The 12,627-nt window shown below is 34.4% G+C and overlaps 1 protein-coding gene across 3 annotated transcripts in view; it reads right to left on the bottom strand.

The window, feature by feature from the left end:
- Positions 1-12,627, bottom strand: part of Csmd3 (CUB and Sushi multiple domains 3) — a 929,488-nt gene that overhangs the window by 215,899 nt on the left and 700,962 nt on the right. For all 3 annotated transcript variants that reach the window (XM_013012565.1, XM_013012564.1, XM_013012566.1), the window contains 3 exons: positions 8,571-8,709; positions 5,398-5,585; positions 52-246 (listed from right to left, as the gene is read on the bottom strand). In XM_013012565.1, coding sequence (XP_012868019.1) covers positions 52-246; positions 5,398-5,585; positions 8,571-8,709 — 522 coding nt within the window. The remainder of the gene's footprint in view (positions 1-51; positions 247-5,397; positions 5,586-8,570; positions 8,710-12,627) is intronic.

Below are 12,627 nucleotides of genomic sequence, written 5' to 3'. Positions count from 1 at the left end.
CTGCTTTTAAATATTTAATAATAAAGTCACTTGAAAAAGTCCATTTCTTACCATGACAACTTGGTAAGGCCCTATTCCATCCAGGTCTTCCATCATCCCCCATGATGCAGGTCAGTGTTGAGTAACCTTGGAGTACATAGCCAGCATCGCAGTAATAGGTGACTGTTGACCCTAATTTATAATCCATTCCAAGTCTGGTACCATTCATTATGTTGCCTGGATCAAAGCAGGACTCCCGGAGTTTTGCTGTAAGACAGTGTTGATGGGATATTAATTGCTTTAAAATATTATTTTCTAGGAAACTTTAAGCCAGAAGGCAAAACTCCAGCACACATTCCATTTCTGTTTGTGACTTAGCATACAAAGCATCCTTTAATCATTTCTGAAGTTTCGCAAATTCATATTGATTAAGAGGAGAATAAAATTCTTCACAGGGTTTCTTGATGAAATCAGTATCTAATATACCTAGTCAAACACAGAGGTTTAAAAATGTAGAATAAAGTGTCTGCTATAACTCATCCATAAGTACATTAAGTGGATTACTTTGGAAAACATCAGGATCTCCTATTACTAATGTCTGTGGGGGTGGTGGGTGCTCATCCTAGAGCCTGGCACTATCCCTGAGCATTTTACACTCACAGCTAGCTCTCTACCACTTGATTCAGGGCTCTACTTCTGGCTTTTGGTAGGTACTCCTATAGGAAATAAGAGTATCATGAATTTTGTGAGCCACTTAGCAGAACCCCAATCACCAGATCTTAACCTTCTGAGTAGTTAGGGTTACAGGTATGGAAACCTGAACACCTGGAAGTTGAAAGACAGCTGTGGCTCAAGGAGTGAGTATTAGCTTTGTGCAAAAGCTCAGGGACAGAGCCTAGGTCTAACTTTTGTCTTAGGGTGGGTATCCAATATATGATCTTTTCTCCTAGTAATGGGCACCCCTGTGTTGTTTCTAAGCCTAGACATAACTCTACCATTCTGTTGTACTCAGTCCCCTCATTTCACTATTTGTAGGGGTATCAAAACCTTGTTTCTCTTTCTTACAAACACTTATTTCCACTTTTATCCCCATATTTCTATCAAAGATATCCCAATTATAAATAGCAACATATCTTTTTATAAAACTCCTTTTAAGGGGTTGGAAAGGTGGCTCAGTGGTAGAGCGCTTGCCTTGCATGCATTTGGACCTGGGTTCAATTCCCCAGCATCACATAAGCAAAAAGAAAAAAAAAGCCAGAAGTGGTTCTGTGGCTCAAGTGGTAGAAGGCTAGCCTTGAGCTGAAGAGCTGAGGGACAGCACCCAGGCCCAGAGTTCAGGCCCCACGACCGGACCCCCCCCCAAAAAAAAGAAACCTAAAAAACTCCTTTTAAAAATAACAGATTGAATATATCAAGATCGGATACTTCCAAGGATAATAATAAGAGACAAATACAAATTTGAAATACCAATTTCAACAAAAATATATTTCTTCCATTCATAAAAGTTTGCACGGAGTTTAAAAGTATATCTTCATTTAAAGAACATGTCCTTATTTATTACAACTTTTCTCTTGATTGATTAAAAAATAAAATGGTATAGCCAAATTTAAAGGTATTTTAACTACCTTAAATAATATCAGATGTATCAAATATAATATCAATTATATATATATATATATATCAATGGCCCATTTCCTTTCATTTTTTCCCTTCTAAAATATTTGAGTTCAACACTTATGTATGGAAATACAGCAGTAGACAATAAGAATAATTTTGGCCCTCACAGAGATTATAATACATCAAGCATTTTATTAAGTAAACACTTGAAATTATGATGATTGTTACAGAAGGGGATACAGTCAAGAAGCCTCCTGAAGAGAAGAAATTTAAGTGAACACTGAGAGAAGAAGGAGCTTGTAAAATGAAATAGGGATAAGAAGCATGAAGGGAGGTAATGTACAGAGTGCACAAATTAGGGAATCCTAATTCCCAAGTTTCAAATCAATGCTAAATAACAATACCCTTACTCCAATAGAAAAAAATATGGTCCATCTTTTTACTTAAAACAAAGGCTATTTACTGAATCTATATGATTCAGGTGGGCATCAACACACATATTTAAAAGGAAAAGAAATATCACCAAGTTCCAAAACAGTAAAAGTTGAGTTTTCTGCCTACTGAGCATGACACTGAATCCAGGCAAGTGCAGGGATGCCCTGGTCTCCTGTCTTTCTCCAGCAATGTTAGGCATTATTCCTCTTACAGTTCCTTAACATATCATGTAGTTAGGTCCAAGGTGCTCAAGGTCTTGGGGAATTTGTATTTTTCTCACCATTATTATTTAACTCCTAAATGATGTAGTATAACAACTACTTGCATATCATTTTTAATGATCTAGACATGATTTAATGTAGTACAAGAGGACATGGATGTACTATATGAAAAACTCTGCCATTTCCTTTTTATTTATGTATTTTTTTTTGTCTGAGACAGGGACTCAAACTCTACCAGATGAGCCACCTTCCAACCCTCTCTACAATTTCCTATAAGGAGCTTGAGCATACATGGATCCTAATGGTCCTTGGGAATTCCTGGAGCCAGTTCTCCATGAATATCACAGGATAAAGATTTCTTTCTGGACAAAATATTCAGAGAACACTGTTTGCAGGTAAGATACTTCAGCGTGTTTACTAAAGGTGGTCACTGAGAACAGGGGAATAGTGATGCAAAGATTAATTTGTTTATCTTTGCCTACTAAACCTCATGCTCAATCTTTTATTAAAAAATCAGAAAAATACAATTTAATTTTTAGAAGGAATAGCAACCAAGCCCTCCCAGAATTGAGCTAAGTCTCCAGAGATGGAGGAAGAATTACCTCATATTTCAAGGCATTAATCTCTTTGACAAGTTGATTTTCTTAGGGCTCCTCTTTTACAGTTTACTTTTCCTTGTTTATTTTTTCCGCAAAGTTTTAATAACATGTCATTAAAACTTTTAGGCAACTGCATTGAACTTTAGGAAAATTTTGTTGGAAGACCTCATGAATTGGTTACTGTGGTTACTAGGGAAGCTGGCTAGTGGACTGGTAGTGGTTTTTATAGATCTATCTTCCTGTCATTTCAGCTCTGGCTCCACCTGTCTAACTTCATTTTTCATCACAGTATAGTGTAACTTAGAAATCTATGCCAGATGCTGCCATATTGTAATTGTAATATCAGACTCCAAAATCATTTTTAAAAATGGCCTTTTCTTTGTAAACTATCCAATGTCATATTCTGTTGTAATGGCAAAAAGTGCTCTCTGATAGAACAGGAAGTAATGGGGCTCACTAACATAAAGATCTCAAAGATCCTAAAGTGGCAAGTATAGGATTTTTCTTTAGGCAATATATTACAAGTCCAAATCTGAGAGCCAGTTATTGGATTTGAGGAGTATTGTTGAAAATAAATATTGTCTGAATATTAAAATAAAGGCATTTTGTGATACTGCAATAGGCTGGATGCTCAATGCCAATAATCCGTGCTGCTCAGGAGGCTGATATCTGAGAATCAATGTCTGAAAGCAGCCTAAGATGCTCATTTCCAATAGTCAGCAAAAGCCAAAAGTGAACACGGACTCAAATGGTTGCACTGAGTGTAAAAGGTCAGTGAAAGCACAGGGCTCTGAGTCTAAGCATCACTACTTGCAATAAACAGATAGATGATAGAAAGAAAGAAAGAAAGAAAGAAAGAAAGAAAGAAAGATAGATAGATAGATAGATAGATAGATAGATAGATAGATAGATAGATAGAATAAAATTGGAATCTGATCTTCAATTCCTTCATTTATATGATAGGGATCCAGTACTTATCTCAATACAGTTCGTATGTTTACTTCTTTTAAAATTGCTTTTCAGGTACTTTGTCACTGTGATGACAAGTCTAACACAAGGTGATATACTCAATTTTTTTAAATCCTGGCTTATTTTACAGCTATAGAAGTAAAGTTGTGAAAGTACTAGGGAGAGAAAACAGGCCAATAGAGCAGAATGGAGAATGCAGAGACACATATAGAAACTTTGAACTTGAAAGCTATTTATGCCTGTCAATAAATAGTACCAGGACAATTAGGTAGACTACTCAAAAAATAGGTGAGTATGCACAAATATATATTCTTCATAGATTAAAGATGTATGGGTAAAATGGAAAGGTTTAATACTTTAGACAGGACCTCAGGAAAATATCCTTATGAAACTTCATTATAAAGTAAGATTTTTGTATAAAACAAGAAATAAAAATTACAAATCACAAAGAAAGCGAAGATTAAATGTTGTGATATGAATATTAAGGTGTTTATACAGAAGAATGATGAAGAGTAAATAAAAGAAAATGATGAAATAATCACTAGCAGATGAATAAAAAAGGATATATATCTACCACATATAAAATATTTCCTATACAGAAATGAATCAGAAACCTAATTAGAAACATTGCAATGGTAAAAATACACAATTATCTATATGGCAATATTAGTAGGCAAAATAAGGGAAAGATGACTTACTTAATAGGTAAAATCTGGCAAGACCCTATGTAATAACAATGATATCAGGAATCTTCTGATTTCCTAAGATGCTATGTAATAACAATGAGATTTACAACTACCATGTTTCATAAGAGCACTTGCTTTTTTCACAATTATTGAGTTTCTGCAACTTACCTTGTGAAGTAAACTAGAAATGAGTGTAATCTCTTTAGAAACTAATTTGACACGCATGTATTAAAACATAACTTTGCACTGCAAGTACGCATGATATATGTTTGTGTTCATTTTCAATCAAAAATAATTAAAAGGAATGTAGTTGAATTTAAGAGTACAATAAAGAGAACAGAGACATTATAACACAGTGTTATTGTAAACATATATCATAAATGCTCTGAAATATAATTATCACTATATATTATTCACTTTAATGTGGACATATTTAAGTGTTTATTAATATTCTCTGATATATAACTATTCTTTACCACTGGAAGTCATTCTGAATTAAATTACTCGAGTGAAACATTAACTTCCAAAAGCTTGAAGTCTTATTTTTTCTTTTGGCTTTTATTTTGTGGCCTTAGGCAACCACTGTGGCATATTAATTGCTAATTTGTTTGCCTGATACATTTCCTTTGCTAGTAATTAAGGAAATGCTAATTTCCTTCTCAGTGATTTGAGAGCTCACCAACAAATGTCCTTTCAAAATGGTACATTTTCTTTCTAATATTGAAGGGAAAAGGTGACACTGTTCAAAAAGACACTTACTTAGTTAACAGTAATCCCTCTGTACATCATCATTACAATAAAAGTAAAAAATTTTAAAAATAACTAATATTGACAATGGTCAATATAACTTATTTATAATCATAATGGTAACATTGAATATTCAATATTTACCTTTATATTCTAAATGAAATCCAGTGTAACTCACAGACCCATCACTCCGAAAAGCCAAATGCATAGTATTCGAGCTGCTTTCTATTCTCTCTGGTAACTTGCTATCTTGAAAACTTCCAATCAGTGGACTATTACTGTCTGGTCCATCATATATATAGAGAAAGTCATAGTTTGGTTCTATACTGAAACTAAAAAAAATAGAGAAAAGAGAGTGATTATGACTGAGTATTAACTATAACTGGATATTAACTACAATATTAATAAAATGAAATAACCAGTATGTAAGACAAATAGTGCACTGCATCAGAATAATTAATATAAATATTAATATAAAGATTCTGTTGTTAAAGACTCAACAGAAGAATATTTATCTATCCTTCTGTCTATCTTGTCATATCTTCATGTTTATGCTACACAAGATTTTTTCATATGTTTTGCTATTTTCATATCTACAGAATGAATAGTGTTTAACTTTCCACAATTATTTTCATCTTTAAAATATTCCTGTACCAGGAAAAATGAATTCAGCTTCTCAATTTACTTGTGTCAAAATAGTGTTGGAGAAAGGCCAAGAGAGAGACAAATAACCAGACTTTCCATACATAAGGTTTCCTATGACTTGAAAAGTACAAGAGCATGTATTGCTTTGGTGTATTTACAGCTTCCCAAGTCCCATTAATTCATCTCTCACTCTTTCAGTGGTATATTTTTGGTACAATGTAGGAGAAATCAGATTAGACCTAATTTCTTTGTGTATTACTCTTATTCTGGGACAAAACCTGTGCTTTTGAATTTGTTCTTTTTGGGCATCAAGGTTAAATGGTAATTACAGCTTCCTTTCTTTTGGCACTTTTGGGTGGATGAACAGCAACAAGGGCTTTTTCAAGTATGCAGTAATATTTATTATGCTTGGAAAGCTGAAAGTCTATTTAACAATGGAGTGCAGGACACTTGGTTTCATTCCGAATCTTGACTTGTTTGAAAATAAAGCAAATACTCTTTTTCTAAGAAACTTGTAGAATCTTAGCTGTAATCACTACTTTTCCACAAAAAAATAGAATTATGGTGAAATCTGTCCTTTTACAGGGGACTTTCATAAATATGAACGTGGTCTTTGCCAATAATCCTGTCATATAAGGAAAGGATTATGATATTAGTTTTACAAATGAGAACACCAAAACCCTGAAAAGTCAGTGTTCTCCCTAAGGTCACATAACAAATGACAAAAGTAAAAATCAAATTCATATCATTTATTTCTTGGAATATAGCCTTCTATCCCAAGTTATCAACTAAAATAGTGTTAACAGTAAACCGAATCTTGTCTCAAACAACTTTTCCTGTTCTTTTGTACTAACATCTCATTTAACTGTACAAGAAGGTTTCATTTGACATGTTCAGATATGCATACAATGTGCTTTGATCAAGCTTATTCCATCCATCACTCCTTCATCCATCATTCCCACCTTCCAAGTCAATCTGAACACGCTTCATTGTTTGATTTGTATGTGTGTGTTTTGACCATATGTTTCCTTTTGTTATCTTCATTCACAGATGGAAGATATTTGGGTAGTGTTCATAGTCTAAACTTCTTTATTACCACCTTTAATCATCTGAAATAGTCTCACAATTACAAACAAACATATACATGTACATATGTATATATATATATATATATACACACACACACACACATATATATATATATGATCTTGTGTGTGTCTATCTTCTAGGACTAGGATTCACATACTAGAACACACCTGTGACCTTTATCTTTTAAAATCTAGCCTACCTTACTTAACTTTATGATATCCATTGCTAATGTCTATAATGTCATTTTTGTCAATCACAAAATTAAGTACAGTAATAATACTAATACTGTTTACCTCAGGAATTGGTCTTAAAACTAACAAAGTCCTGGAATCTAACTATAAATATAAGTGCTAACTTGATATTACCATTTAATGATATAAAAACCAAGTAGAGTTATCCCAATCAACCTACTGGTTGCATCAGTCTTGATGAAGATTAAGGCCATTTCTAATTAGAAAAGCATTTTAGTTGCTATTCCTTAACATTCAGACTGAATAAATTTTGTTGTTTTTGTTGAGTTACTGGGGTCCTATGGTCTTATTCAAGGTAGACAAATGCTCTGTTACTATGTCACACTCATTAAGCCTCCCACTCAAGTCTCGAGAGGTGGCACATTTGTGATACAGCTATTGCCTCTATGTGAGGAAACTGGTGAAGTCAAGTAAGTTATCCAAGATAATAAAGACAATAGTGGCAGTGCTCAAAAACTTTCTCTCTTTTCTTTTTGCTTTTGTTGTTGGTTTTGGTGGTGGTGGTGGTGATTGTGGGGCACTGTCCCTCGGCTTTTGTTTTTTTTTGCTCAAGGCACTTTGAGCCACTTTGAGGCACAGGGCTACTACAGGTTGTCTAGTGGTTAATTGGAGATTAGACTCTCATGGACTTTCTTGCCTACACTGGCTTTGAACTGTGATCCTCAGATCTCAGCTTCCTGAGTGGCTAGAATTACATATGTGGTCCCTGATTTCTTTAATACTAAGCCAATCCTCTGAAGTTTAGACTACCAGAGAACAACTGTATATTTTAAAATACTTTCAACATAAAGCAGAAGACCAGTACAACTGCTACATTGCACAGAAGTGACACATCAAATTCTTCTGTGTCAGCTTCATTTAAGGAGAACACCAAAAATAATTAAATATGAGTCTATCTAAGCCCATGGCAACAATATTTTCAAGAAGTTTTCGGTAGTTTAGAAGGTTTGGGGTGTATGTAAGGAAAAACATTGAAGTCTTGACCTTTTAATCATGAAGTTTTAGGGAAAATAAACTGTTTTTTGGAGCAGTGATGAGTACCAAGAAGAAAGAAAGGTTATGAAGAGATTAAACTTCATGAAACTCAATAAACTACTTGACCTTTTAGCATGTTTTCCCTGCTCTGGAAAACTAGGGAAGATTCTTACCTACTCACCTTCAGAATTGTCACACTATTATTCACAATTCTGTAAATTGTAAAGTGCCAAGTATTAGTGTTGGGATTAGTGAAAAAAATACCAAAAAAGGTCACATGCAGAAATAAAATTTTGCCTAGTATAAAGGTAATATGAAAATTATCATTTTTTTAAATTGTGGAAATGTAGAACTCACCTGATAAATGCCAAAGAGATGACATAGTCTGCATTGACAGTGATGGTCCAGTCACAGTCCCGGCTGTGTGGATATGGATGAGGGAAATTTGGTGAAAGGATAAAGCCTGAAGATCCTGTTAAATTGCCGCCACAGGGTGCTTTAATTTAAACAAGCAAACAAAATCCCTTAAGAGATTAATAAAATCTATTAGCTATCAATAATTGTTAAAATATTTCTCTATGAGGTAAGATTTGCACAGATGTGGCTTTTATAGAACCAGGTGCTTTGATACCCTATTGTCTTCCAAGAAAATCATTAAAATATTCAAATATACATAGATCCATTGGTTTTAGCTGCTTTACTGGCTTATAAGGCAAGATATCTGTGTGTGTGTATACATGTGTATGTATGTGTGTGTGCATGTGTATGAGAAAGTATATACTTCACTAACAATCTCAATGAATATACATATATTCCAAATTTACATACACACATTTTTATTGCTATTCTGTTTCATGTAAACAAAATGCATTAAAAGAGGTATAACATGCTTTCTCCATGGTTATTAGAAAAATATTTTAATGTTATTAAAAAGAGAAAGGGACAGAAAACAAAACTCAAATAATAAATGGAACAACTACTTTCTATGTCTTTAGAGGTACCACTTTTGTATTTAGGGAGGTAGAATATTCAATAATAGCTAATGTGTAAGAATTAATAATGGTCTAACAATTAAGACCATTTTTGTTTTTTGTTTTTTGTCAGCCATAGGGGCTGAACTCTGGGCCTGGGTTCTGTCCTGTGGCTAGTGTTCTACCACTTGAGCCATAGCGCCACTTTCTGTTTATGTGGTGCTGAGGAATTGAACCCAGGGCCTCATGCATGCAAGGCAAGCGCTCTACCACTGAGCTACCTTCCCAGCCCCAATTAAGACCATTTTTCTAATACTCAAAAAAAGATATCCCAAAAGTCAAGTTATTTGAATTGAAGACAATAAATAGTTACTGCAAACAAAAACATTCTATAATTTTTATTTCAGATGCTCAAAATTTGACAGTGATATTCAGAGAAGGAATACTTTAGGGCATTATTTTGAACTATGGTAAACACAATTGCAATCAGAAAATAATATGCAGACTGGTAACTTGAAAAATAGGGACATGAAGCAGGGTCTGTGGCTCGTGCCTTAATCCTATCTATTCAAGAGTCTGAAATCTGATACTTGTGGTTCAAAGCCAGCCCAGGTAAGAAAGTCCTTGACCATACTAAAGCTACCAGAACAACTAAGCAGAAACGGTCAGATAAGTTGATGTTAGGCGAAATGAACTCAAATGGTTTTTCTTTCTTACAATTGTTTCTAACATATTTATAAGATGATTTCTTTGTTGCTTTGTATGTCCTCCCCCACAGTTTAACCCCTGTTTTCACTGTATTTGATGTTGGTATAATTTAGGGAGGGAAAGGGGAAAAAAAAAACCAAATTGTTTAAATAGGGATACAGGTGGCCCCATTGCAACAATGAGATGTGCAAGACATTATGTGGAAAAACCAACTTTACAACTTTGTTGGCGGTGGGGAGGATTAGGTGGGGGAAAGTTGGGGGAGTATGGGAAAGGATGGGAAAGGGAGGCAACAATTCTTGATAAGAAATGTACTCGTTATCTTGCTCATGTAATTGTAACCCCTCTGTACGGTATTCTCACAATAAGAATAAAATAATTGAAATACAAAAAAAAAACAAGTCCTTGAGACATTTAACTCCATTTAAGTACTAAAAAATGGATTGAAGCTGGGGCTTAAGTTGTAGAGCTGCAAAGACTCAGGGACAGTGCCCTGGTCTTGAGTTCAAACCCAAGTACAGTCTCTCTCACACACACACACACACACACACACACACACACACACACACAAAGTTACATTAAGATATGTGCCTCCTTAGTGGGAGAGAAGAAGAAGGAATATGAATTGACATGACTCCCTATGTGTGATTGTATGTGTGTGAAAGACCCTGATTCTTATATTCGCCTACTTCCTCCTATGTAGAATCAGCACATCAAGATATCTTCTTATCTGATTTTTTAAATAAAGCAAATGTTAATTTTCATTCAAAAGTCATGCAGTTTCTGTTGAGTTAAAACTGATTGTGGGGAGAAGATAATTTTAGTTTGTCCATCATATTCATTTCTAATATCTGGGCTTGTAAAGGCAATAGCATCTCTATAACTTGATAATTTATGATCCAACTATTTTGTCCCTCCACTACTGTGCTATATGTGTTCAGTGCCCTAGAAACTCTGAAGAAAATGACCAGTTCTACAATTCTGAGAATAATCAGTTGCTCAGGAATGGTTTGTCATTGTTTTCTTTTTAATGGAGAGATTGTTAGAAACAATTAGACAGAAAACTGTGTCATGTTTTCCTAGGCTTCCCTCAGCAAATTCAAGGACCTCTTGCATCTCAGGATTTAAAAAAAAGTATCCTTTAATAAATGTAACACCTTCAACTTAATTACATTATCTCTCTGCCTTCCCAAGAAACTTTGCTCAGTTATCTTCTGTTTATTTTTCCATTCTAGATATGAAACAAATTTCCCTACAACATACTTTCTTTCACACGCTTTTCAACAGAAGACACTCTTTTACAAACAGCTACATACATCCTTTTGTGTTTAGCAAAAGTGTTAGTTATAAGAAAACATTCTTCCTCATAAAACTTAAAGCTTTGCTGACTTGTAACAAGATGAAACAGATACTGAAAATTCCCATTCATGCCTGGTAGAATAACTGCTCCTTGATCCTCCTGACCAATCTGAACCAGATTTTGGTTAAGCTTTCCTCTCTTTCTTTAGAGAAGATTTATGCCAATAAACAATGCTTCCTGAGAAGAGGCTGAATTCATACTACAGTATTCTCTCAATCAAGCCATCCTAGTACCCCACTCCTTTCTTTCTAGTTTTGTTGACTTCTTTCTACAAAAGTAAGCCCTACTTCACCCTAACTGATGTGTTCCTTGAAGTTCTACTGCCACTGAGCTTTCTTCCTATAATTTCTGCTTTCTATATCCACAGCTGTGTAACAATACTTTCTGAATAAAAATCTCTTCTCACTAAATTTGGATCTGTTTTAATGTGCTACAGCTTACTGTTTTTTCTTCAAGTGGAAATCGAATCTCATTGTCTGTGCACCTGTATGCTGTATTTTCCTACAGACATACTAAATTATTTAGCAGGAAAAAAATCACCAAAGGGAGAGGGGAATTATAAGCTGATGTTCTATCATATCTGAGAGAATAGTGCCAAAGTTTTCATCATGAGAAAAATATTACCTTAAGATTTAGAATTCTATTTATTTTAAATTATATTTAGCAAGAAACAATAACTTTTTCTTCTTATTGCTTGGCAATCCGGATGTCTTTATTTGGTCTTTTCATCCTGTAATTCTCTCCTTAATCTTGTTCTTTCCTTCTGTAACCGTGTCCCCAAAATAAATAATTCTTTTTTTTCAATTGTTTTTCTTTTTTTAATTGTGAAAATACTGTACAGAGGGGTTACAATTACATGGGCAAGATAGTGAGCACATTTCTTATCAAGCATTGTAGCCTCCTCCTTTGTTTACCCTGCCCATCCCTTCGCATCTTACCTCACACCCCTACCCAATCCTCGACATGACAACTTGTACTTATCATTGTTGCAACAGGTCCAGCTGTATCCTTATTTAAACGACTTGTTTTTCCCCTTCCCCTCCACAAATTATACCGACATCAAATACAGTGGAAGCAGGGGTTATACTGTGGGGGAGGGACATACAAAGCAACAAAGAAATAATCTTATAATTGCATTAGAAACAAATGCATGAAAGAAAAAAAAAACATTTAAAATACATATCTTAGGGTTCATTTTCCTAACATCACCTTATCTGACCTTTTCTGCTTGACTCATACATATACTAGATATTGCAAATAAGGGAAATCATGGGACCTATGTTTCTTTGGGCTTGGCTTACTTCACACTAAAGCTACCAGCACAATTATGTTTATTGCAGCATTATTTACCATAGCTAAGATCTGGAACCAACCC

This window comes from Dipodomys ordii, unplaced genomic scaffold (assembly GCF_000151885.1).
Source record: "Dipodomys ordii isolate 6190 unplaced genomic scaffold, Dord_2.0 Scaffold17, whole genome shotgun sequence".
In the NCBI taxonomy this organism is placed as follows: Eukaryota; Metazoa; Chordata; class Mammalia; order Rodentia; family Heteromyidae; genus Dipodomys; species Dipodomys ordii.
Note: the sequence above shows the minus strand (reverse complement) of the source record. Positions and strands in the feature narration are given on the sequence as shown.